Genomic DNA, 27,919 nt, shown 5'->3' on the forward strand with positions numbered 1-27,919 from the left:
TCTCTCTCTATATATATACATTTATCTCAAAATATAGACACAATTTCCCAGGTGGTTTATTACAGGACTTTAACCTCTTGAAATAAAATTGTGTCATGAATGCATTTGTCTTCGATACGAGGTGATAACTAGTGTCTTAATTTGTGTACTTTTAAGTGTTTCAATTTAAAAGGAGTGTTGGTCTCGCCTTTGGCTGGGCCAGATGCTGGAGAGAGGGTGGGAGAAGCCACATCCGGTTCCCTGGAAGCTGCTATAGAAAAAGCTGTTTGCTTCCTACAAATGTTTGCCCAGCTGGTGATGCTGACTCACAAAGCACCATCCCCAGCCCTTGCCTGCTTAGCAGAAGTCTCTTTGTTCTGCATATTCACCAATCACTCGTTAAGTATTAAACACAAGCCATATATCCAGTTTTCCCTCTTGGTGGTCTTCACGTATATCCTAATTAACCTTAACCTCGGCACTGCACAGCACTCCCTTCAACAACCCATGTGCACCACAGCATGAGCAAACAGTATAGATACTCTGGAATATTTTATAATGAAGATAAAAATTTCTGTCTCACTTTGCAAAGCAAACTTCCTCATCAGATCCCTGCTTCCTCTATTCTACATCTTCTGTCAGTCAGCAACATTCAAATGAACATACATTATTTTGCTGAAATTAAATGTCACTCCACATATGAAATATGGACTGTCGGCTACATAGATTCTTCTTTTTTTTAGGTTTTATTTTATTAACTGAGAGGTAGAATTACAGACACAGAGAGAGAGAGAGAGACAGAAAGAAAGGTCTTCCATCCACTGGTTCACTCTCCAAATGGCCGCAGTGGCTGGAGCTGAGTGACTCTGAAGCCAGGAGCCAGGAGCCGGGAGTTTCCTCCAGATCTCCCACATGGGTGCTGGAGTCCAGGCCTTGGGCCAACCTCCATGCTCTCCCAGGCCATCAGCAGAGAGGTGGATCAGAAGAGGAGCGACCGGGACTCAAAACAGCACCCAAATGGGATGCCAGTGCCACAGGCCACAGCACTGGCCCCTGCTGCAGAGATTCTTTTAAGTTCACCAAACCTCAGATGAAAATTCAGATTTCCTGTATGCAAATTATTATCCTTCATCCATACTTTATTTGGTCTTCAGAAAGTAGTAAGCATTGATTTCAGCTCATCTGTCCCTTTTCTTTGACAATCTCATGAAAAATTAAATCAGTACCCATTACAACATAACCTTAAGCAACTGGAAGTGAAGCATTGAAATAGTATGGAAGCAATAAATTATAAAGTGGTTATCCAGGTGATCCAAAATGCACTTCTACATAAAAATATGTACACCTTTATTTACATACAACATTAAAAAAAATAGGTCCCAAGATATCTGGACTACCCAACTTAAGTGTCTTTGCCTATATTTCCTAGAAAATAGAGCCAGTGACAAGCTTATATGCTACTGGTTTATCTGAAAATTAATCCCAGAGCAGTGAGCGTGCGGAGAAGGGGAAATGAGTCAGAGAAACCTGGGAAGCGATGGGAGGAGAAGCACTACAAGTCTAGCCACTGAGAACTAACGGGGACACCCAGCTGGCCAGGTAGCAGAGCCACTTGCCCTGCCTTGGAGGATGTCTTCTCCGGGGCTACACAAAGGAACCACACGGTGGAGCTGTTCATGGGAGGAAGAGAAAGTGAGTTTGGCCCCTGCTCACCTTTTACTGACAATCAACTTCCCTGGCCCTTCTGCCCTCTAGCAATTTTGTGGATTCCAAGATGTGTCTCAGGCAACAGAACCATTTGGGTCTGCAAGGCACAGACCATGCCTATGATGGAGCAAGGGACCAAGGGTACCAATGGTAGACCAAGAAAATCCAGTGATGCTCAGTAAAACCAACCCAATGCAGTCCAGCTCTTTGAATTCCTCAGATTCACGTTCTCATATCTAGTGTCAATGGGACAATGTAGGGTTTGTCCTTTGTGTGTGAGAGAGCTCAAGCTGTCACCTTTTCCCCACGAGAAGATGCAAGTCCAGTAATTCACAGACTGTCCTTCAGAGTAGTGGCCGATCACAATCTCCTAAGATACTTAAGGCAAGAGAGTTACAGAAATGGACTGCAGTGCCTGCTGCTGCTCCAGCTGGCTTCAAGGCCATTATAGGTATTTACAATCTCCCTTCTTTATCACCTGTTTCCCTCACTCCTAGCCAGCGCTTTGGCTGATCTGTATTGATTAATTGCCAGCTACGGTACTCCCATCCTTTCCTGCCTCAAGGGGGCCCTAGTTACCCTGTGCTTGTTGGGATACATCTGCTGCCTTTGCCTAGGACTGGTGTGCACACCCACTGGAGATGCCCAGGCAGATTGGCTTGGCCTTTGCTGCAGGCTCCATGGAGAGTCTCTCATCTGCTCTCAACACTGGCTCTTCTTGGTTTCCCCCAGAGAAGGGACCTGGTTCAGCATGTCCCATCTACTGTGCAGGCTACGGTGACAGCTTCACTTTCCCTGGTGACCAAGTCTGGCCTGAACAATTGCACAAAGGTTTGGGCTCACATGAAGCACTGTCCCAGGGCACCTGGATGGTAGCTTTGTCAGGTGCAGCCCACATGGGCCAAAGAACACAAGCCAGAGGTGCAAGCACAAACTTCCCCAAAGACACACAGCATTTTCAGCACCCTAAGAGCCTCTTTCATGTTTCCTCCCAAACCAAAACCAAAGATAAGCACTCTTCTGGTCTCTCTTGCCACATAGATTAATTTTGCCTGTTTCTGAACTTCCTATAAGCAAGAATGTACAATTCACTCTTAGACTATTGAATCTGGCTACTGTGATGTAACATTTTCTGAATGAAATTTGGCTGTGTGGTTGCCCATAGCAGGAATAAGTTCCTTTTTCATTGTATTCTGTTCTAAATGGATTCTGGCCAGCACCGTGGCTCACTTGGCTAATCCTCCGCCTGTGGCGCCAGCACCCCGGGTTCTAGTCCAGGTCGGGGCGCCAGATTCTGTCCTGGTTGCCCCTCTTCCAGGCCAGCTCTCTGCTGTGGCCCAGAAGTGCAGCGGAGGATGGCCAAGGTCCTTGGGATTTGCACCCGCAGGGGAGACCAGGAGGAAGCACCTGGCTCCTGGCTTCGGATCGGCACAGCGCGCTGGCCACAAAGCACCGGCTGTAGTGGCCACTTGCGGAGGTGTACCAATGGAAAAGGAAGACCTTTCTCTCTGTCTCTCTCTCACTGTCCACTGTGCCTGTCAAAAAAAAAAAAAAAAAAAAAAAAAAAAAAAAAAAAAAAAAAAAAAAAGAAGGATTCTACAACTTACATTCCATCTGCTGTTGATGAGCATTTAGATTCCTTCCAGTTTGGGGCTATTAGGAATGAAACTGCCATAGGTGTAAACACTGATTCAGTTGAGTATATGTCAAGAGTAGGTTGCCGGGTTTGTCGAGTTAAGACTCTCTCCTTTGATCAAAACTTCAGTCACGGTCCAGAATCCTTGCTGACTAGGCCTGACTCAGGCTTCCCTCTCTCCTTGTAGAATCCAGGCTGAACAAACATCCTGCAAGTCAGTTCAGGGAATGCTCCCCACCCTTGGTACCTGGCTGCCTTCAAGATCTTGTCACTAGGGCTCACTTTCACAGCAATAATCCTATCAAGTCAGGCTAGCCAGACATCCATGATCTTTGATGCTTCCTCTTAGTAATATTGCATCCACTGAGCCCACCCTGCTCCTTGGTTATAAATCCCCACCTGTCTGTGTTAGCGTTGGAGTTAAATCCCATGTCTCTCCTTCACAGCAAGCCCTAGTGCTGTGGTCCCGGTAAGATTGCCAGGGTCTCCCCTGGCATCTGGAACAAGTGCAGGAAAAACTTTTCTTTAATACTGGCTTTAGTTGAACTCCCAAACACTGTCCAACATGACTGTTCCAGTCACTTCACATTTCTCCCAGCACATGCTACTCTTGGTCCCCAGAGTTTACCTCTTGAGTGTGTAGTTGCATTGTTCTTTACTTTTGAGTTGCATTCTCCTCAATGACAAGCCGTTAAGCATTTTTTTTTTGGGGGGGGCCAGGCAGAGTTAGATAGTGAGAGAGAAAAAGAGAGAGTTATAGACAGTGAGAGAGAGACAGAGAGAAAAGCCTTCCTTCTGTTGGTTCACCCTCCAAATGGCCACTACGGCCAGCACGCTGCACTGATCCGAAACCAGGAGCCAGGTGCTTCTCCTGGTCTCCCAAGCGGGTGCAGGGCCCAAGCACTTGGGCCATCCTCCACTGGACTCCTGGGCCACAGCAGAGAGCTGGACTGGAAGAGGGGCAACCAGGACAGAATCCGGCGCCCCGACCGGGACTAGAACCCGGTGTGCCGGCGCCGCTAGGCGGAGGATTAGCCTAGTGAGCTGCGGCTCCAGCCGTTAAGCACTTTTTAATAGATTTATTGGTCATTTGGATATTCTCTTTTGTGAAGTTCCTGCTCAAGTCTTTTCATCCAACTTATAAACTAAGTTGTTGCTCTTTTCTTATTGATTTGCAGTAATACCTAATATGTTCCGGATATTGGCTCTTTCGTTGTTTTGCAAATGTCTTCTCTCAGTTTACAGTTTGGCTTAATGGTATCCATTGATGGACAGAGGTTTTTATTCTAATGGAACTCAATTTAATCTTATTTATAGTGTCTTTTGTATAATATTTAAAATGGCTTTCCCAGTTACTGAAGATATTATATAATATTCTATTCCAGAAGTTTTACTATTTTACCTTTAGTACTAAGGTATATGATTTATCTCAATTATTTTGTGTGTGGTATGAGGTAAGAGTCAAAGTTTTATCTTGTTCTGTTTTTCTCAATGGATAGCCAATAGACCCACAGCTTTTATTAAAAAGACCATAATTTCCTCCACTGAGTTCCAGTTGTGCTTTTGTTATAAATGAGGTGACTGCACATGTACCGGTCTGTAGCTAAACCCTCTGTTCTGCTCCCTGTCCCACAGGATGCTGACGTGACCATCCTTACCCCAGTAATACACTGTCTCAGTTTCTGCTTCTTTGTAAGTCTTAATATCTAGTAGTTTAAGTAATATGGACTTACTTTTCCAGTTTCATCCATATTGTGCAAATGACAGGATATTTTTCTTTTTTTAATGGACCAATAGTATTCTATTGTGTGTGTGTGTGTGTGTGTGTACCATGTTTTCTCAGTTCATCTGTTTATAGACATTTAGGTTTTTTCCAAATCTTGGCTAGTACGAATAATGCTGCAGTAAAAACAGGAGTGCACATATCTCCTCAACATACTGATTTCATCCCCTTCTCTTCCCTTCCTCCAACAGAGGAACTGCCATACTGTTTTCCATAACGGAAGCACTAATACTGAAAATTGATAGCTAAAAGCTGGGAGTGGTGGGAAGGGTATAGAAGGAGCTTGGGTGTTGTTCATTATTTGTGTGTCTGGCTTATTTCACTCAATATGACATTCTCCACTTCCACCCATTTTTGCTGCAAATGACAAGATTTCATTATTTTTATGGCTGAATAGTATTCATTTTTTTATCCATTCATCTGATGATGGGTACCTTGGTCGATTCCATATGTTGGCTGTTGTATATGATGCTACAATAAACCTGGTGGAGCAGGTATCACTTTGATACAATGATTTCCTGTCTCTGGAGATACACAGTTTGTCTTTTTATTTGAAAATATTTCAAATAATACATAAAAGTGTAAAAAAGATTTCAATGAATACAATCTTTAACATTTTTCAACATTTAACAAGGTTTAAGATTTTACCATATTCACTTCATATGTAAACATTACATATATGTACACACATGCAAATTTCTATTTTTGTCATTTATTCTGTGAGGATGCAGCCACTGTGAGACTTAGAAGTTCATGTGGGTAAGTTCACAACAGGCTGTAGTGTAATATTCAAGGGGGAGGGAGACCTGGGCAGAGAAATTTGCTGCTGTCCCCCCGCCCCTGCCAGCACTGCTATGAGTCTCTCACTCAGGGTTTCATACGGTCTCTTTCTTCCTGTTCCAGTTCCCCACATATCCCTCCCCAAAACATAATCAAGTTTTCATTCTTAATTGGATCTAGTTACAAAACTGAGATCTATTCTACATTATTTATTATATATATTCAATAAAATTTTAAGCTCTTTAATTTAAAAACCAAATGATTTCTTGCTCAATTCCCTTTTTTAAAACTTAGAAGTAAAATTAGGTGAAAGAGGATTTTCATTTCACTGTGGCCTGTGCTTCACTGTTCCCTTGTTCTTGGTAAATAGCTCTATGACAAAAAGGTTTCCAGACCCTATTTAACAAATGAGCAGAACAACCTGACAATTTCCAAAAACTGATCTCTCCAGCTGACCTCTTCTTTGGTTGAAATTGAATAAAAGCATATGAGTCATTTATGTATTAAAATAAACTCAGAATAATATCTTTTATTCTTGACTTAAAGCCTTGTGAGAGTTCTAACCATTTTCATCCTATAATTCTCAAGGCAGTAACTGAGAACATTGCTTTGATAAACAATAAATTCAATAAACCTTTGTTACAAAAGCATTATGAAGGAACAAGGATAATACCCATATTTTAAGGTTACTTCCTACATTGAAAAAAGATCTCTTTGAGCAATTATGGAGTTTGAACTGTGGGATATTTAACCAAAAGGCAAGAGGTAAAGAACTCTACAACAGGGGCTTCGTATATAAAATGCAACTTGATCTTCAGTCATAAACAAGCAACCTATTCCATACAGATAAGGATAAAAGGAAAATTAATCAAAGTAACTAAGCAATTGCTTCACACAGCTACCTAAACTTTTCTCTACTTCAATTAAACATCGATTTCTTGGCTTTAATTCAACTTTGCCTTTGCCTTTGCTTTTAACAGAATTATCTTGAAGAGTAACTTTTATTGTTTCTCCATAGCCAGTCTAAGGGCTATCTAGTTCACTCTCCAAAAATGAGTATTACAGAATATTTTTATCTATCATGCAAAAATTTGACCTGTAGTTTATAAAACTCAATGGATTTTAATACATTTTTTACATTAATTTGGTTTTGTTGGTAAGTTTTTACAAAGTATGAAGGTCCTAGGTCTTATATTTAAGAAAGAAGGTAGTGTATAGGCTTCTTCATAGTAATTTTGTTCCATTTTCTTTTTTGTCTGCTCTCTTTTTCCTATTTAAAGTACAATGTGTTGCAACTATAATAAGGCAAATCATTCCTATTGAACCAATCACTATTAAAACTCCTTTCAATATAAGATGATCTCTGGCAAGCACAGGAACAGAATTTGGGGGAATAAACAGAGACACTTGGGCAATGTTAGATACAACAGACTTTAAGGAGTTTCTATCCACTGCTCGAATGGCCACATAAATTCTGTGGCTGTCTTGGGTTTCTCGAACAAGTTGATATTCAGGTGTATTTATGAAAAATGTGGGTGAGAATATAAATATCTCTCTGGTGCCAGCTTGCTGAGGATTTAGCTTTGAAGAATTCACTAAAATGGCATTGTGAAAGTCATCTTGAATATTCTGTAGACTATTACTCATTCTTATTTCATAGCTTGTAGCTGAAATTCAAAAATATAAATTGGCTGGTTAAGTCACCTTAGCTTTTCTAGTTTATTCGCAATAACTAACGAAAATAATAACAAAATGCAAAATACCTGAGATTAAACAAAACTAGAAATACGAATATGAAAAACATTAAAAATACCACATGAGGACCCATTACTGAAACCTGAACAAGAGGACATACATTTCTGAAAAGCAAGATTGAGCACAATAAAGATATTATTTCTCCCAATTTGTTTCGTGAATTTGCTGTGATTCTATTAAAAATGTCTGTAGGAGCAGGCATTTGATATGGTGTGTAAGATACTACTTGGGATGCCCTTCTCTCACTGGCATGTCTGGGTTTCCATCCTGGCTCTGCTTCTGATTCTAACTTCTTGCTTATGTGTACTCTGTAGGTGATGGCTCAAATTGTTGGGTCTCTGTCACCTATGAGGGTGACCTAAATGGAGTTCCTGGCTCCTGGCTTCAGTCTGGTCTAACCCTGGCTGTTGTGGGCATTTGAGGTGTGAATCAGCTTTTGGGAGATTTCTCTCTCTCTCTTGCTCTCTATCTCTCTCTCTCTCTCTCTCTCTCTCTCTGACTTTCAAATAAATAAACTAAAAATTCTTATAATTTCTGCCTTAAAAATAAGTGGTCAAAAATGGTCATATATATTAAAATCTAAAAAGTAACAGGTAGAAGGATTAACCCTATCAGATAGAAAAACACTGTAATACCTCATTTGCAAAAGCACTGTCTGCTGGAGTTTGAATAGACATAGATTCAAAGATAGACCAAAATACATGCAGGAATTTAGGACATGAGAAAGGTGGAATCAAAGTTAATTGGGGGAAATTTAACTTTCTCAATAAATGGTACTCTTATAAATAGGTAAAAATCTAGAAAAAGGAGATGTGGGAGGAAGCCTGACAGTTAGCAGAGGCCTTAGACAAGGAAAAGATAAAGGCGGCACTCCATCAGTGTCCACCCAAGGAAGGGTAAGGGAGCCCTAAATCAAGAGGCTGCTCCCAGTGTCCCTAAGAAAAATGACAGCCAGAGTCAGAGAGGGCAGTGAGCCAAGGCTTCCATGAGTTGTGGGAAACATTTCCCTAAACCTGACTTGTGAAAACATGAATAAATACCCATTGTTCTATTTTGAGAAAAATAAATGACCTCCAGGCTTTGGAAGCACTCACTCTGTTGCTGCTACCTAGAGCACACTACTGTTTGCCATCAAGGTTTCTGAAGGATCAGCGGTGGTGAGTTACCAAGGGCCTTATCCCTCCTGGGGCACACTGGGACTTATGGCTTATTAGCAATGCAAAGCTTCTCAGGACAACTCTCTGCAGCTTTTTCAGCTCTAAACTCCCAAAGCACTTTCACCCAGCTAAGTTCTGATGCAATTTCTAGAAACGCTGTTTAGTGGGGGAAAAATATGTAATGAAGTCAGCAAACCTACCCTGGCCCTGATCGAAGTCTTCGCCAGGTGCTGTCCAAGATAAGGTCACCTCCTCTTCCGCTCTGGCAGCTTCCAGGTCTGTAATTCTGCACGGTGGAAACACATCAGGGTGGGGGCCGGCTGGGACTCCCAGCACTGAGAAGGAGCCCCCTGAGCTCGTTCGGCTAAAAGCCCACTCCTCTCTCCTGCCCACCGAGTTTCTCGGTGCATTCATCTGAATATTACCTGGAACACAAAAGAAAAAATAACCAAACCCACACATTAGGAATCTCTTGAACACTTTGGTTTTGGCAGATTATTAAGAGCCTTTTCCAAAGCTTTTTTCCTTAACTATATCTTTAGAATAACAGAGTTTGTGGGGCTGGCATTGTGGCTCTATCTCTGTAACTCTGCCTTTCAAAACATACAAAAAGAATAACTGAGTTTCTTTGAGTTTGTTTATTCAATCATTCACCCATTCACATATGCTGTGTCAGTTATCACAGACAAAATGGTACCCTTCCTGAATTTACAGTCATTGATCATATTAATAAATATGTTTATCATTATTATAAATATAAGATGGAAAAGAGGCAGGGTGATATGAAGGAAAACAACACAGATGCATAACTTAGGTTGGTTATCAAGGAAGCAACATTTCAATGTTTCCTAATAGTTGTAGGAGTAAGAGATAAAAAACAGAGGTAGGGGGGAAAGCCACCACCTGCAGTGCTGGTATCCCATATGGCCACCAGTTCAAGTCCTGGCTGCTCCACTTCCAATTCAGCTCTGTTCTATGGTCTGGAAAAGCAGTAGAAGATGGCCCAAATCCTTGGGCTTCTGTACCTACATGGGAGACCTAGAAGAAGCTCCTGGCTGCTGGCTTAAGATAGGCTCAGCTCCGGCTGTTGCAGCCAATTGGGGAGTGAACCAGTGGATGGAAGACTCTCTCTCTCTCTGCCTCTCTGTATCACTGCCTTTCAAATAAATAAATATTTTTAAAAAATTAAAAGAATGGAGGTAGAACATTACAGCAGAGGGATCAGTTCAGTTAAGAATGCTCAAATGCAGGAGAGTTTAGCAGGAAAACAAACTAAAGACAGGAGGAGAGTAGTTTGGGAGGAGACAGAAGAGGGTCTTGTGGAGCAACGTAGTTGGGTTTAGATTTTAATCTTACATCCTGGAGGGGAGCAGGCAGTGATATGAAGGTATTTTCTTTTTAAAAAGTCACCCTGGCAACCTGGTGGAGAGTGAATTAAGGCACAGCAAGCAATGAGGCCACTCAGACAGCCATTCTTTAGTTCAGGGGAGCAGTGGGTGTCTGGCCCCGCAGTTAAGACCCTACTTGGGGCCAGCACCGCGGCTCACTAGGCTAATCCTCCACCTGAGGCGCTGGCACACCGGGTTCTAGTCCCAGTCGGGGCGCTAGATTCTTTCCTGGTTGCCCCTCTTCCAGGCCAGCTCTCTGCTATGGCCCGGGAGTGCAGTGGAGGATGGCCCAAGTGCCTGGGCTCTGCACCCCATGGGAGACCAGGAGAAGCACCTGGCTCCTGCCTTCGGATCAGCGCGTTGTCGCCGGCCTAGCATGCCGGCCACAGCGGCCATTGGAGGGTGAACCAATGACAAAGGAAGACCTTTCTCTCTGTCTCTCTCTCTCACTGTCCACTCTGCCTGTCAAAAAAAAAAAAAAAAAAAAAAAAAAAAAAAAAAAAACCCTACTTGGGACAACAGTAACCCATATTGAAGTTCTTTTTTTTAAGATTTTATATTATTTATTTGACATGTAGAGTTACAGACAGTGAGAGGGACAGACAGAGAAAAAGGTCTTCCTTCTGTTGGTTCACTCCCCAAATGGCCACAATGGCCGGAGCTACGCTGATCTGAAGCCAGGAGCCAGGAGCTTCTTCCTGGTTTCCCACATGAGTGCAGGGGCCCAAGCACTTGGGCTATCTTCTACTGCTTTCCCAGGCCGCAGCAGAGAGCTGGATGGGAAGAGGAGCAACTGGGACTAGAACTGGTGCCCATATGGGATGCTGGCACCACAGGTGGGGGATTAACCTACTGCACCATGGCGCCGGCACCCATATTGAAGTTTTTGACTTCAGATCCTAGCCCTGCCTCTGATTTCAGCTTCTTGCTGATGTGAACACTGTAAGGCAGCAGTGATAACTCAAGTACTTGGGGTCTCTGCACCTACATAAGAAACCCAGATGGAGTTCCTGGCTCCTGGTGTTGGCTTTGGCCCTGTCCCAGCTGTTGCTGGCATTTGGAGAGTCAACCAGCAGATGGCTGATCTCTCTGTTTCTCTGCTTCTCCAAAAGAAACAAAACAAAACGTTCATATGACAGAAAACAGCAATGAGGATGACAGCAATAAGGAGAGGCAAGAAAGAGGAAGCTCCAGATGTTTTTCAGAGACAAAATCAGCAAAAGATGGTGGCAGATTTGAACATGGAATGATGAAGGGGGAAGTTGGTTACAAACAATAGTTTCTAGGAATGAACAACTTTAGAATAGTGGTAGGCTAAGGAGAAAGAGACCAATGAGAAGTAGTATTTATTTAATATCTACCATGTGCCAGAGACATTTCTAAGTACTTTATATATGTCAAATATTTAATTTTCTTTTTAAAAATATTTTTATTTTATTTATTTGAAAGTCAGAGTTACATACAGGGAGAAGCAGAGGGACAAAGAGAACATCTGCTAGTTCACTCCCCAAATAACTGCACACTAGGGCTGGGCCAGATCAAAGCCAGCATCCAGGAGCCTCATCTGGGTCTCCCATGTGGGTGCAAGGGCCCAAGCACTTGGGCCATCTTCCACTACTTTCCCAGGTGCATTAGCAGGGAGATGGATTGGAAGTGGAGCAGCCAGGACTCAAATCAGAGCCCATATGGGATGTGGGAGCTGCAGGCGGGGATTTTACCTGCTATGCCACAGCACCAGCCCCTCAGATATTTAATTTTTGAGCAGGGCTATGATAAGGGTCCATTATCACCCCCATTTTTGTAAGTAATAAAATAAGGCATACAGAAGAGAAGTAACTTGCAAAGTCAAATAGTTAACAACTGGGGAACCGGTTTCAAACCCAAGTAACATGGCTCAGCTGGCAGCGTGAAGAGGTTTGGACTGGGCTCAGAGAACTGCCAAGATTTAGAGATCCAGCAGACAAGGAGATGCTGGAATAAGAACCTGAAAAAAAAAAAAAAACTCCAGAGAAGGAGAATTGGAAACCGGGGTGGTCACCGGGACTAGGGCCATAGAGAGTCTGGCGGGGTGGTGAGGGTGGAAGTGAGATGTCAGTGAGCAGAGTGGTAAACTGGAGGTGAGAAGTTGTAGTCAGCGGGCTCAGATACATTCCAAGGAACTGGATGGGAAGGAGTAGAGGGTGGCCACTAGCTGGTAGATGAAGGACGCCATTGCTGCTGTGTCAGGAGATTTGGCGGTGTGGAAACAGAGCAGCTGCCATTTTTCAGGGAAGTGTTTGCTCAAGGTCGTTGCTTGAATATGATCTGGTAAACTGAATATTAGGTATACGAGGCAAGCACAGGGAAACCTGGTTTCTTCTCTTCTGTGCTCTAAAGGGTCTATATGAAGTGCATAAATAAAATCATACTTGAATGTCTCTAACATCACTGTACTCTAAGTACTGGTATTTGCCTCCTTGACCATGGCTTTAAAAAGATACCCAGCTCAGCCTGAAGCCTGCAAGCTCCTTGATAAAAATCAAGTTCTTACTCTATTTGATATCCCAACTTGCTAGGACTAAGCCTGTCAGCTAGTAGCTTTCAAAATAAAAAATCATCTCTATGCAACAAAATCACGTTGCCTTGGCAGTTGATTTACACTGTTTTTGAAATAATCTAAATTATTTAAAATAGAGATGAGAGTAAACTGTGTTCTAGGTGACACAAAAAAGACCATGAGATGCAAATCCATTGTAGTGTCTCGACTGTTTTCTAGTGATAGTATATGTAGAACAAAAAAATGTAGAATCATATTGCGGAATAGTCCCAATGATTAACTATAACTGTGTCATAAGTGACACAAAGTTTTAGAGATAAAAATGCTTAGAAGAAATGTTTTGAAAGACTACAGGATGATATAATTCTATTTGCCAGATTTCACCAGCACTTCCCACCAGGAACCAAAAAACAAATGATGTTAAAAATAAAAAGATGTGCATCTTCTGTTTATTTGACATTTTTATCTTGAGGGAAAGCAGAATCCGAGAGTGCTCAGTTGTCTGAAACATCCAAGCTCATCTTTATCAGGAACTCATTTGCTGGGGGGATCGTTTGGGCCGCTGGTTTTCATCTTTCAACTGTCAGAGACTTTTTGTCTTTGCCTCATCCAAACCTCTATGGAGGAAATACAGGGTTAAGAACTGAGAAAACTCAACCAATCTCTGTATCTATCAGTAATTCTGGTGAAATAGTCACACGACAGAGGTCAAAATGGTTATTAAAATGAAGGTAGGAGTACCCTGTGGGAATTACCTATTGCCTGCCTGGTACCTACTACCACTGAATCACTGAGGACTGACAAGATAGTCAGGAGATTATGTACTTATTTAAGTACAAAGAGTTTCGAAATTCCGACTCTTTTTCTCATCCCTCTGTCTCTCTAATACACACACAGACAGACACACGTACCCCAGAGAGATACACAAAAAAGGATGAGAGCCAAACAACAGTGCTAATGATGCTTACCGTTTGCTATGTATCCTGGTGCATACATGGCATGGCTCCCTGGAACAGAGTGCGCGAGGACATGTATGCTGGGAGAGTGACTGACATGTACTTTCAAGCTGTATCTACCACTTACAGCAAAGGAGAAAAAATACCTTGAGTAAATTCCGTCATCTTTTATAATATCAGCACCTATATAAACAATCAGAAATTCCATGTCAACACTTGTCATCACAGTGGATTATTGATATGTAAAACTCAAAAGTCATTAAAGATAAGATTTATTTCCTTTATCCTCTCCATTTAAGCATGTGTTATCATGGTTATAACTACTTTTGATATTATCAAGTGATTAAAAGCTGATGACTCCATAATTGCTGCCTGTGATTCCTTAACCTCTGAAAGTTATTTCCAATGATGAGTGAATTTTACCTGCTTCAGTGTTTTTTTTAAAGGTTTATTTATTTATTTGAAAGGCAGAGTTACACAGAGGAAGAGGCTTAGAGAAAGAGAGAGAGAAAGGTTCTATCCTGCTGGTTCACTCCCCAAATGAGTGCAATGGCCGGAGCTGAGCTGATCTGAAGCTGAGCCAGGAACTTCTTGTAGGTCCTTTACGTGGGTGCAGGGGCCCAAGGACTTGGGCCATCTTCTACTGCTTTCCCAGTCCATAGCAGAGAGCTGGATCAGAAGTGGAGTAGCCGGGACTCAAACCAGTGCCCATATGGGATGTCGGCCCTGTAGGCAGCGGCTTTACCCACTATGCCACAGTGCTGGCCCCTTCAGTGTTAATAAAGGCTTGAGAATCATCTTTAAAGTGCTTTCATTCCTATCACTGAAAATAATACTAGTTTTTTTTCATGAAACTAAGCATGTTTTTAAGCTTGGTTATGGTCACAGACCCTTCTGAGATAAAAAGATAGATGTTATTCTGGCCCCCAGGAAATGAATATCCATGCAAATATACACATTTTCATCCAATGAATGCTTTATGAATAAAAGCCATGGTTGATAAACAGTGGTGAAGAGGTGTGAAATCCCCTGATCTCCTCATTAGAAGGTGCGTGGAACGGCTGGTCTGGATCCTCAGGGGTTGTTGATCTGCAGATGGTCAGGCTGTACATTCTGCCCACTGTGCCTAGCTTCAAGTGGCCATGCCGAAAGCTTGGCCAGTGCTAGACCTCCTCCCTTCACATTCATCCCCAGAGAGAGCAGTTCATCTCCAAGTCAAGTCCATGACTGAAAGGCAGGAGGGCCTAGATCCTAAGGCCGCAGTCGGAGGAGGTACAGCTTAGCCCAAGAGAACAGCACATTCACCGTTCAAACGCAGGTGGCCATATGGGGCAAGCAGCTTGTCCTATCCTAGAGGTCAAATCAGTTCTCACAGCACACCCCAGCCCTGAGCCGGGATTGGGTCATTGCTACAGTGCTCTGGAATCCCCCTATTCCCCACTACAGAAGCAGGGTTCCTAATGTAAGGAAAGTAGGGTTATATTTAAATAAAGTAGGAAGAGCTAAAACATCTTGCTATCAAGGTTTATTTAGGAAAAAAAAACTGGTGGAAAAAATAAAATCTTAGCATGTAGTGACTTACTGATTAGTAAATAAGAAGGTATATATTTGCTGAGAAGCTACTCAGGAAAATCTCTTCATATCACAGTTATCGCTACCATCTCTTTTAATCATTAAGACAGAAAGAAATAAGCGTGAGGGGAACCAGATTCACAGTTTCATGCAAAAGTAGTACTTCTCACTATTTCTTTCATTAGGGTATACATTTAGATATCAAATAAATGAAATGGTTCCAGGAAATACGTATAAAATGCTATTGAACTGAATTAAATATTTTTGCCCAGGAGAACAGGATCTGTTCTCCAGATCAGTCCAGAGACTGCCAAAAAGGAGAAACATTCTGCAAAGTACATCACATTGGACTGTGGGTAAGCAGGCAGAGCACGAAGAGTTCATCTGGATCCATTCCAATAAGCACAACAAGAAGAATTTTCAGGTATCTCTGAGATAGGCTTGAATGAAAATCCTTTGAATGATCTTCTGTTTTATAAATGCCAGGCACAATGCCATGACAAGATACCCAATAGGCTGCCAAACCTAAGACTCAGGGGGAAAAAAAACTTCCAAAGAGCAAAAACCAGACCTACCTCTGAAACAACAGAGAAAAGGAATAGAATTTTATTAGCAGATGGAAACACTAGGGACTGCCAACATAGACTTCAAGATCTGTTGTCATCCTGAGAATTTAGTTTAGCAGAAAAACAGAATAGGAAGATGGCACAACAAAAAAGTTTGTTTTTAAAGGTCAAAAAACAGTGAGAAAGAGCCCAAGTGCCGCCATCTGCCTGGCCTGCTGCTGTGCTGTCCTTCCTGGGTGACAATGAGGCTGTGAACTCTGTATGTGCAGAATGAGAACGCTGGAGTGGGGTTTTGCTTTGTTTTCCCAGGGGTGTGAGAATCGGTGCTGTGATGCCACTGGGCTTAATGGACTGCTCTTCTGGGGACCAGTTCACACACTTCTTCAAAGGCTCTGGCTAAGCTGTTTCTCATCATCCCAACAACTGCCCAAAGAATAGTCTAGAGTCAGCTCCTGGATCACAATTTCAATTTTCAATGTTTTTTTCCCCCCTTCTCACTACTGGATTCAACAGGGAAGGAATGGTCTTTCACTGTCTCTTCCTTTTTGGGTTTCATTTGCTCTTTTAGTTGTCTAACTGATTATTTCATAGAGTGAAACCAGTGACTCCTGGAGGGGTAAGGGTATGTCATATGACATACAAGTGGGACTCTCACGAAGTGAGAGTGGTCAGTGCCACTGGTCATGAAGAAGCCTAGACCCAGAGGTCGGGCAACTTCCCCCCACCTCTTGCTGAACTTTAGGAGCCCCTGGGGAATTGTCTTTTCCCAAGTCAACCTGTAGCTGCTCAGTATGTCAGTGATTCTGTGAGAATTCAGGAGTTGGATATGACTGAATGAGCGACATGATTGAGTTGCAGGAATTTTACAGATAGGCATAATGTTGATACTACCACATCCCAGCACCTGAGAACAAGAAGAAAATGATCACGTAGATCACATACCTTTCCTTGTCACCCACCTGCTCCATCATCAAGAAGTTTCAGCATAACAGGCTCTCCAGTCTCCGGCTCAATGGTAGCGGTTACAGTGGCATTCTGGATAGGATAGGACCCCTTTCTCACATTTGCATAAATCATCACAGGGTGGGGAAAACTCGTGGTATCTCTGTCTACAAAGGCTTCCACAGTGACTGGGGGCATGGCTGAGCTGGAGGCACGAGAGGCCACTGTCATTTTTAGGGCTTGAGGAGAATGGTGGGTATTGTTCAGTATGTAAGTCCAGAGCCCAGGCTGCAAAACAAAGGCTTTTTGTTTTATAAAATGTGGAGAAAAATATCAATCCTGAATTTTATTAGCTTTTATTGTATATAAATAAATGAATAAATAAATATATATTTTGTATTTGAATAAATATAAAAATATTTATATCTACTTGAAAGAGTGACAGAGAGAGAGAGAGGCACAGATATTCCATCTGCTGATTCACCCCTAAACAGCTACAAGAGCCAAGGCTGGGCCAGGCCAAAGCCAGGAGCCAGGAACTCCATCTGGATGTCCCATGTGTGGGGTAAGGGCCCAAGCACTTGAGTCATCATCTGCTGCCTCTCAGGATCCTTAGCTGGAAGCTGGCCCTGAAGTTGATTAGCTGGGACTCCAATTGGTACTCTGATATGGGATGTATGCATTGTAAGCAGTGACTTGATCCATTGTGTCACAGTGCTTGTACAATTTCTTATTTTGTAAAAGATATTTATTCTATTTTGTCTTTAGGAAAGGTTATTTCTTTTTTTGTTTGTTTGTTTTATATAGTCTTTATTACCCAGAATATTAATCCATGATTTATCATTTTCATTGATTTTTCTTCTTTCCTGCAATTGTTACCCTTTCTCTAGGACAATTTTACCTCTGCCCAAAGAACATCCTTTAGAATTTTTTAAAATAGGGACAAGTGTTTTGCCTAGCAGTTAAATCACTGGTTGGGATGCCCGCATCCCATAACTGAGTGCCAGGGTTCAAGTCCTTGATCTGTTCCCCATTCCAACTTCCTACTAATGCACACTCTAGGAGGCAGCAGGTGACAGATCAAATTTGAGTCACTGCCACCCATGTGGTAGGCCTGGATTAAGTTCCAGGCTCCTGGCTTTGGCCTGGCCCATGCCTGGCTTTTGTGGGCATTTGGGGAGTGAACCAGTAGATGGTAGTGCTCTATTTATCTGTCTCTTCTCTACTTTTCTGTCTCTTTGCCTCCCAATTAAGTAAATATTTTAAAAAATAATTTTTTTCTGTATGGGCCTTGTGGCACAGTGGGTTAAGTTGCCACTTGGGGGACTGGCATCCCAGCATAGGAGTGCCCAGGATTGAGTCTCAACTCCACTTTCTCATCCAGCTTCTCACTAATGCACCTGAAAGTTGATAGATGGTAGCCCAAGTACCAGAGTTCCTGCCACCCACATGGTAGATTAGATCGAGTTCATGGCTCCTGGCTTCAGATGGCCTCTCCCTGACTAATACAGGCATTTGGGAGTGAGCCAGCAGGTGGAAGATCTCTCTGTCTCTCCTTCTCTCTTTGCCACTCTGTATACTTTTACAATTGTTCTTCTTTCTTTCTTCCTTTCTTTCTTGCTTATATATTTTTTGATCTTTTATTCCTTTCTTCATTTTTTTTACATTTTTTTCTTTCCTTACTTTCACATATGTTTAAGTGTATATCTTAAACATTTTTATTAATATAAAGAGAACAAATTTCCTGTATTTCATAGATACAGTTTAAGAAGATATCCAAATTTCCTTTTTTCCCTAATCCCCCCTCACTCCTTCCTTTCTTTTTTTTTCCTTTAAGTTTTTAAAATTTCTTCTATCTACTTCAGTGAGAGGCAGAGAGAATAGGGGAAGGGAGAGGAAGAGGGAGGGAGAGAGAGAAACAGAGATTGAGAGAGAATATGTGTGCTCCCATCCACTGGTTTACTCTTCAAATGCCCGCAGAGCTGGGCCTGAACCAGAACGAAAGTCAGGAGTTGGAAACACAATCTGGGTCTCCCACATGGGTGGCAGGGATGCGACTGCTTGAGTCATCACCACTACTTCCCAGGGTCTGCATTAGCAGGAAGCTGGAGTCAGGAGTCAGAGTCAGGTATCAACCCCGGTACTATGTTGAATGTTGTAGAAAGCAGGAGTCTCGATCACTGGGTAAAACCTCCTCCTTTAATTCACTTTTAAAATGTAATAATAAGTGTCCACTTCGCTGCACTTTGCAAATAGTAATCTAAACCCTTCACCTAAAAAGCAGCCACATTTTTTCATTCTTCTTCACAACTGAGAAAGTCAGATAAAGTTATTACTTTATGATTTATGGGGACACACTGGACTAGAAGGCAACAATATCCTTCTTTCCTTCCACTTCTGCCAAACTCACACTCTCAGAAGTCTCAAGCAATGTAAACAACATACGCTTACTATTGGAGATCATGAAAAGGACCTACTGTTTTGATAGATGACAGCTGTAAAATATCTATGCTGAGTAACTTATAGAAATGCTGCTAAAGTTCACTTTCTTGCCTATCTGGACTGTCTGGAAGAACCCTGCCAAAGAAAGTCTGAAAAGAAAAGGCTAAAAGTATAATGTAGTAGAAATGTGTCCTTTTGATTAAGCTATCTATACATGTGTTGCTTTTTCCCTGACACCTGCAGGTAGCTTGTTAAATCTGGGAAGCACTAGGAGGAGCTAACACAATATGAAGAAAAACAAAGAAACATTAAGATGAGACCTAGGATGGGAAGTGAAGGCACCACCATCCCCTACCCTACCTTCCTCATAGGGATTCAAGCAGCCATTTTCCAGTAAAGTCATGATTCAAGCTATCCATCAAGATATCCTATCAAGATCTATCCATTCATCCATCATCATCTGTTTCTACCTATCTACTCATCTATCATTTATTACCAGTCTAACTGTCCATCTTTCCTTCTGTCCTCTTTTTGGAATCAGCATTAGTGCCAGACCAATGGAAGGAACCTCCACATCAAAAAGTTCTCTCTGAGTGTAATCATTATTTTGCTGCAGGGCACCTAATCCAGACTAAGGAGCCAGACAAAGGGAACAAGGAATAGCTAAAGTGTTCCCAACCTTTGTGAAAAGAACGTGGTGAATTTGGAGAAAAGTTCAGTAGTGGTAGGAAACAGAGTGTTTAGGAGAACAGTAAGAGAATCTCCGGCAGAAACCAGGACAGGAGAACTTTGTGTGTCCCAATAACCACTTGGATTTTATTCTGAAGGCACCAGTGAGTTCTGACCAGGAGGCAGATGGGTCAGGGTTCTTCTTCAGAAGAATTGCTTGGATAGAGAGGAAGAGTGGGTGGCGGGGGGAAGGATGCCCGCTGGGAATCAAGGCGACCAGGTAAGAGTCTGCCAACAGGGATGGGGAAGGGGCAGTGTTTGATGAGGCGGGGAGCAGGGGGGTTCAGGGGTACAGAAACAGATCTGGTCAATCCACAGCTCTTGTTAGACCCTTCAGTGGCTCCTTTTGCCTTTAGGATTCAAGTCCCTACCCTCCCCCCCCCCTGTTTACAGCCATGCAAAGCCTTTGCAGATGTGGTTTCTTTTTTATCTCTCTAGCCTTATCACTCCACTCCACTTCCTCCTCCAGTCCCGCTATCTTATTATGCTACTCTGTAGCTCAATTGTATTGAACCACTCACAGTTGTATGAATAGCCAGGTTCTTTTCCTCTGAACCTTTCTATGTGCTATTTTCTCTACCCAGAATCCATCACACCTACCAGCCCTTTTATCTGCTCCTAGAACAAGACCCAGCACACAGCAGGTGCTCCAAAACAAATGCATTGCATATATTCCTATTATAAATTCTAGGTAGAAATTTTTCCCCTAGCACATAGGCGACTATGTGTATATAGATTACATAAATAAAGTTGCAGGCTAGAAAATAATTATTTGTAATACTAGTGAAAATATCAACTTCCTTTACTGAAGTGAGAAGTATTTATCCAATGTTTAAAGTGTTGAACATACCTTAGTTGTTTCTCTTGTTTTAAATATTTACAAATTGCCTTCATGAATTTAAAGTTATTTTGATATAGAGTATCAGAACAAAATTTCCCATAGTCAACGCATTTGATTCAGTTGCAAGTCATACACTTGGCTAAACGTCATCACAACAAGCTCACAACACCTACCTTAGCAGTTCCTGGAATCCAAAGACTAGCTGTCTGGAAAGCAGGGTTGGTGATAAAATTGTTTGTGTGGTATTTTCTTCCGTTAGGATCAAATAGTACAATCTCAGGGGGACCACTGGTCTGCCATGCGACTAGAAAGACAGTGCCATTGCCCACACTGTTATCCACAAGCACAGTGTTTTTGAGTTGATGGTGAGGTTTAACATTTTCACTTGTACTTTCAAGCTGTTAAAGAGAATATGCATATGAAAGCTTCCAATGCATATGTAATCATTTCTCTTTTTCTTTACTTTTATGATAAATAAAAATGAACTGGTAAAAATAAAAATCATTAATTCTGAAACACACTATGTTTACATAACTTTTTTCATATGAAAATACTTTCCCAAAGTAGAACATTACATACTATATAAGTATACCTGCTATAAAATACTTTGTTACAGTTAAAACAAGTGTCATTTTATTATTCTTTATCAAGAGATTTTACTTGTTCTTATATTGTTTTTCATCCAAACCAACATTGGCCTCAGATCAGCAATTATAACAAGTTTTCTTTGATTTTTTTATTTTTGCTTGTTTTAAAATGTATACAACCTGTCCAGATTCTTATTTTAATAAGAAATGAAAATTTGTGTTTTGGTACATTAAAAAATTATTCAGCTATTCACAGTAAGCTATACACATGCATGTGTGTGTACATGTGTGTGCACATGTGTAGCATATGTATAGAGTACATGCATCTGCCTACCACTGTGCTAAATGTTTCACGTGTGTTATCTTATTTGGTCCTTATAGAAACCCTCTAGATAAGTACTGTCAAGGTCACAGATGAGAAGACAGAGGCTTAGAGAAATAATTTGTCCAATGTTAAATTAATGAAGAATGGAACTGGTATAAAACCCAGGCAGGCTGTCACCAGAGCCCCTACATTTAGTTACAATTTATTAGCCATGGATACAAATCTGTAAATTAGTTTGAAAATGTATAAAACTTGTAAAATTGCTCAAACATGGAAAACACATAAAATTATATTGGTGGATGACAGCAAAGACATGATGGGTTATTTGTTGAAATCAAATTAACATGTTTGTGGGCTGCTCAGCCATACTCCGCTGGGCCCTGGGCTGGTGGAGGGGATGTAGCCACAGCTCCTGTCCTCAGTCTACTGGAGCTACTGACATGCAAACAGGGAAGAGGCAGCCAAGTTTAGGAGTATTAAAGCTCATTTGAACCCATATAAATGATATTTCATGTTAAATTCTTCATTAACTTTTCAAATACTTATTTCATATTGTTAAGGAAGAAATCACAGGTTATAAAGATTACTGAGAATTATCAGAAGATCAGAGAATAGGCTAATCTATACCACATTCATTCGAATTCACATAGTTTACTTCTAATGGTGGGATAGTGTTAATTGCATTTACTGTGTACATATAATCTTCACGTTCAATACTTCCTGACAATAATTTACAGAGCTCATCATTCGCAGCAAGCCTTTATCTTCACATATTCATTTACCATCTGTGAGGAAACCATAGATCAAATTTGATTCCAAACATTGCTCAGTTATGTCCAAAATATCTCTAAAGTACTAAGAAAAAAAAACTTGGTCCATTAAAAAATGGCTCAATTAGAGGAAGTTGTTGTAGTGGAAGAGACAGCTGAAAATTTTTAGGGGTTAATGAAACTGTTACTCCTGAGACAAGGCAGGAGTTTCAAAGATGTTAAAGATGCAAAAGTAAAATTGATTCTGATTGGTAGAAAGCTGTAATGAAACTAAAAAGACTAAATGCCTGGTTTTTCATTTCTTTTCTGGGCCTGAACTCCAGTCCACCTGCATTTTGAGCTGCAAGGAAGGATCCGGCTCTGCTTACAAACCTTGAAAAGCTGAGGTGGCCATCACAGAGGACTGCTCCTAGAACTGAGGAGTATGACATCAGGCGAAAATGAAGCCTGGCTCTGGTCACTTCAGGAAGCTCATTAAAAGCCTTCTGCACCCACATTGTCACATACTCAAATACTGTTGCACATTCAAGCACGGTAAGCCAAGCAGTTAGCACAGTTCATCTATTTCCCCTGCTTCCTTCTCCCCTCCTCACCCCTGCCATCTGAAACTATAACATCCAGGAAATTCTGACCTGGATACTTTGCTGGAAAATGTCTCCAGTTCCAGAGGAAATTCTACTGAAAGCATCGATCAAGCTATTGGAGTTTGATTGATCCGGAACGAAGAACTTTAAACCTCCTGAAATACATGATTAAAATTAAAAAAAATCAAAATCTCAGATCTTTTCCAACAACCAACCTTCCTTCCTTCCTCCCTCCCTCCCCCCTTCCTTCTTTTAAGATATATTTGTTTATTTGAAAGGCAGAGTTCAGAGAGAGAAAGAAAGATACAGAGAGAGACCTTTCATCTGCTGGTTCACTCCCCAAGTGGTCACAAAGGCTGGGACTGGGCCAGGCTGAAGCAGGAGCTAGGAGCCAGGAACTTCATCAGAGTCTCCCACGTGGGTGCAGGGGCCCAAGCACTTGGGCCATCTTCTGCTGCTTTCCCAGGTGCATTAGCAGAGAGTTGGATCTGAAGTGAACAGCTGAGACTTGAGACTTGAACTAGCACCCCTTTGGGATGCCAGTATCACAGGCAGTGGCTTAACCCACTATACCACAACACTGGCTCCTTTGTGTGTATTTTTATCATAGACATTAGTACAGTTAATCTTAAAACATTGTTTTTAGCTCCATAATTATATATGTTCAGCTTTGCTTAATAAGGAGTTTATAAAAACATTATTTTATATATTGTTTGTTGTATGTAATTGGGACCTTATGGCAGATGTCCTAAACAGCACTCTGGCCTCAGAATCAGCCCTTAAGGCATTCAGATCTGGATTTTAGACATGGAAAGCCAAGACACTCTGGCCAAAAAAAAAAAAAAAAAAAGACTTAAATGAAAGATCTCTGCGAGTGAGATCCCAGTAGAAAGAACGGGCCATCAAAGAAGGAGGTACCTTTCTCTGAAGGGAGGAGAGAACTTCCACTTTGACTATGACCTTGTCTAAATAAGATCGGAGTTGGTGAACTCAAAAGGCTTCCAAAGCCTTGGCAACTCATGACTAGAGCCTAGGGTGATTACTGACGCCATAAATAAGAGCGTCAATTGTTAAGTCAACAACAGGAGTCACTGTGCACTTACTCCCCATGTAGGATCTCTGTCCTTAATGTGTTGTCCAATGTGAATTAATGCTATAACTAGTACTCAAACAGTACTTTACAATTTGTGTTTCTCTTTGGGTGCAAACTGTTGAAATTTTTACTTAATATATACTAAATTGATCTTCTGTATATAAGGATAATTGAAAATGAATCTTGATGTGAATGGGATGGGAGAGGGAGCGGGAGATGGGAGGGTTGCGGGTGGGAGTTAAGTTATGGTGGGGGCGGGGAAGCCATTGTAATCCATAAACTGTACTTTGGAAATTTATATTTATTAAATAAAAGTTGAAAAAATAAAATTTTAAAAGCACCAAAAAAACCCTCCAGATGACAGATTTTAGCAATGATTTCTGTGCTTTTAAGAAAATCATTTCTAGTCTTTCAATTAAGCCATATAATCTGAATTTTGTTGTCCTTTAAATATTTAAGTTAGAAGGAAGTACTCTAAAAGACAAAGTTGCTGGGTCAGGTCTGGGTTTGCTACCTGGCCCCCCACTGCAGCTTCCTGCCGATGCAGATCATGACAGGCAGCAGGAGATGATGGCTCAAGTAACTGGGTTTCTGCCACCCAGATGAGAAACTTAGATTGGGCCTGGCTCCCAGCTTCAGGTGGGAGTTCTCTCTGCCCCTCAAATTAAAAATGAATTTAGTTCTACAGACTGTACGACCTGTACGACGTGATAATTCCTCCAGGGTTCTGGCTGCCGATGATCCCAGGGCGATGGAATGGACGGTTGAGCCGCTGGTGAGCACACTGTGCAAGCAGCTGCCAACGTGCTCATCAGCCCCGCTGGTCACTAATATGATCACAGCACCGTAAGCTTTGCCATTCAGCTTTTCCACCACCTAGTTTGGAAGGAAATATAGTTCAGATTGTTTAATTGAACTGAAGAATTTGCTTTCATGCCAAGCTACCAACCAGCAAGCCATAAGCCTGTTTGAAGTTCTCTGTAGCCGCTACACATTATGCACCATGATGTGTCCATAGTTTAGACTGGTCTCTGTCATAGAGGCCCTGGGTACATGACTGTGTGGGAGTCTTGCCTCCAAGATCCAGCGAGTGGTCAGGAAGAGGGCCCAGAGCAGTGCTCCTCAACATTTGGATTAGCTGGGGTGCTTTGAACAATTTTAGTCATCAGGTCACAACCTAGATTAATTAAATTATGATCTCTGGAGTTGAGACCGAGTCACCAGTAATTTTTAAATTCTCAGGTGATTTCATGGGCAGCTGAGGTTGAGAAACACTTGCAGCAACCACAGTTGATATGTCTTGCTTACAATCAGGTGCTCACTGCACGGCTGCACCCCATATGCAGCATCCAGACTTGTGCTGATTTAGATGAACTCTGATAAGCCCTAAACATACCTTTGGCCTTAATTGATTCTCACATGATTTGAGGTCTAGGCTGACACTAATCAGGAGACAGGCTGGTTTTGACCAGAAAACCAGAGGGTAACAATGGTTACAGCTGGAGTAGTCCCAGAATGAATGGGGACAGTTGAGAGAGTACCCAAATGATATGTGAGTCTCTCCGCCTTAACCATTGTATTCATTTATATACTCATTCTTTAAACAAGCATTTATGAAGCAACTATTACATGCCAACTTTTTCAGGCACATGGAATACAATGTCATCAATGGTTCCTAACTTTAAAGGTAATCCATCATTACTCTCTAATAGTTGAGGTTGCTATGAGCACTGCATGACAAATTGACCCTAATCAGAAGGAAGCTCAGGCACAAAAGGCAGGAAAGGAAAGTCGCGGTGATTGAGGCTTAGGAGGCTCTACACTACCTGAAACCCCTTCTTTAGTCCGGAGCAGACGCTGATTTCTGCTTCAGTGGACACAGTGGTAGGCAGGTGTGAAACCAGCTGCTTTCGGTCATCGCGGCTGTTAATTTGCTGTAGTGGGGCTCTGATCTCTCCTTTGCTACTGAAACTGGCAATGCCCACAAAAGTGTGAATTTCCACAATCTGCATCAAAAAAAATTCTGCTGCTTGTTGCAGTCGAAGGAGTCTGTCAGCCTACGTCCCAAAAAGGAAAAAGCAAGCATGAACATTTGATTGGTAGCTAAAAGTATGACTAAGATAATTAAATTACCAAATATCTCTGCTAATTCTTCATGAGCCGTTGGGTCATAATTTTTTAGTTGTAAAGGTGGCATAGTGTTAGAATATTGTTTGCTGAATTATAGGTTCAAAAATGTGTGCCTTTTGGGGAAGGGATAGTGGTTGGAACTCTGCCTCAACAAGATGCTCATAATTACCAACACATATCCCTATTGTTTTCCCTCCAACTCAGACCTATGTAACCAATTGAGACTAGGTTTGCAACTGCTTCTTTTAAAATTCAGACTGGGTGGAATACATGTTTGACATAATGATAAAGTGCCACTTGGTACATCTGCATCCCATATCAGAGTGCTTGGGTTCAAGTTCAAGTCCTGGTTCCCTTTGGAATCCAGCTCCCTCCTATGTGTGCCTAGTGATGGCTCAAGTATTTGGGTCCTTACCACCCATTTGCGACCCAGATTGAGTTTCTGGCTCCTGGCTTCAGCCTGGCCCAGCCCCACCCCCAGCCTCTGCCATTGCAGGCATTTGGGGAGTGAAACAAAGAATGGAAGATTCTCTCTCTCTCTCTCTTTCAAATAAAGAACACGAAATGAATAAATACATTTAAAATTAATACTAGGTAGGTGAAAACATTGCAAGCAGAATTTATGGTAGAGAGGAGTAGTAGACAATCTAGTGTCCATCCTGAGTTACCCACTATGATTGTGGTCATCTTAGGTTGGCAACTTCATCTGTAAAGCGTATACAGTAGTGTCTTTCTTTTTAAAAAAGATTTATATATTTGAAAGTCAGAGTTACAGAGTAGGGGGATACAAAGAGAGAGATTGTCCATCCTCTGGTTCACTCCCCTACTGGCTACAATGGCTGGGGCGGATCAGGCCAAAGGCAGAAGCCAGGAACTTCTTGCAGGTCTCCCATGTGGGTGGCAGGAGCCATCCGTCTTCCTCTGCTTTTCCTAGGCCATTAGCAGGGAGCTGGAACAGAAGTAGAGAAGCTGGGACATGAACGGACCATATGGGATCCCGATGTTGCAGGTGGTGGCTTTACTTGCTTTGATACAACACCAGCCCTCTTATTAAAATAGAGTTTCTAGGCCGGCACTGCGGCTCAGTAGGCTAATCCTCCGCCTTGCGGCGCCGGCACATCGGGTTCTAGTCCCGGTCAGGGCGCCGGATTCTGTCCCGGTTGCCCCTCTTCCAGGCCAGCTCTCTGCTGTGGCCCGGGAGTGCAGTGGAGGATGGCCCAAGTTCTTGGGTCCTGCACCCCATGGGAGACCAGGAGAAGCACCTGGCTCCTGCCTGCGGATAGGCGCAGTACACTGGCTGCAGCGCGCCGGCCGCGGCGGCCATTGGAGGGTGAACCAACGGCAAAGGAAGACCTTTCTCTCTGTCTCTCTCTCTCACTGTCCACTCAGCCTGTCTAAAAATAAAATAAAATAAAATAGAGTTTCTGTGAAGATAAACTGAATGATGTAGGAGTATATGACAATAAAGTTATACCACGAGGTACTAACCAAACATAAAGCAATATTAGTGTTCAGGTTTGGCCAGGTGATGTTACAGATGAATTCACTAAGATCACTTGTTTAGAAGACTGTGGGAAAAGAGAAAGGGGCAGCAAACTGAGTTTCAAGGACCACGGGTTCAGGGATGATTGTGACCTCTGGCTCCATCCCAGACACCTCCC

At 42.1% G+C, this 27,919-nt stretch overlaps 1 protein-coding gene across 2 annotated transcripts in view; it reads right to left on the minus strand.

Annotated features, from left to right (window-relative positions):
* Window positions 1–5,637: 5,637 nt before the first annotated feature.
* Window positions 5,638–27,919, minus strand: part of CLCA2 (chloride channel accessory 2) — a 37,927-nt gene continuing 15,645 nt past the window's right edge. Inside the window, exons 7-14 of one of the 2 annotated variants that reach the window (XM_002715881.6) lie at window positions 25,955–26,185; window positions 24,827–25,004; window positions 23,084–23,190; window positions 20,943–21,167; window positions 16,775–17,045; window positions 13,690–13,860; window positions 8,998–9,222; window positions 5,638–7,552 (exon numbers count right to left, since the gene is read on the minus strand). In XM_002715881.6, the coding sequence (XP_002715927.2) occupies window positions 7,110–7,552; window positions 8,998–9,222; window positions 13,690–13,860; window positions 16,775–17,045; window positions 20,943–21,167; window positions 23,084–23,190; window positions 24,827–25,004; window positions 25,955–26,185 (1,851 nt within the window). In that variant the 3' untranslated portion in view covers window positions 5,638–7,109. Of the gene's footprint in view, window positions 7,553–8,997; window positions 9,223–13,162; window positions 13,339–13,689; window positions 13,861–16,774; window positions 17,046–20,942; window positions 21,168–23,083; window positions 23,191–24,826; window positions 25,005–25,954; window positions 26,186–27,919 lie in introns of those variants that run through there. The other variant, XM_051856291.3, reaches the window with a different exon arrangement.

This window comes from Oryctolagus cuniculus, chromosome 7 (assembly GCF_051225735.1).
Source record: "Oryctolagus cuniculus isolate XC-2025 breed Fujian yellow rabbit chromosome 7, ASM5122573v1, whole genome shotgun sequence".
NCBI lineage: Eukaryota > Metazoa > Chordata > Mammalia > Lagomorpha > Leporidae > Oryctolagus > Oryctolagus cuniculus.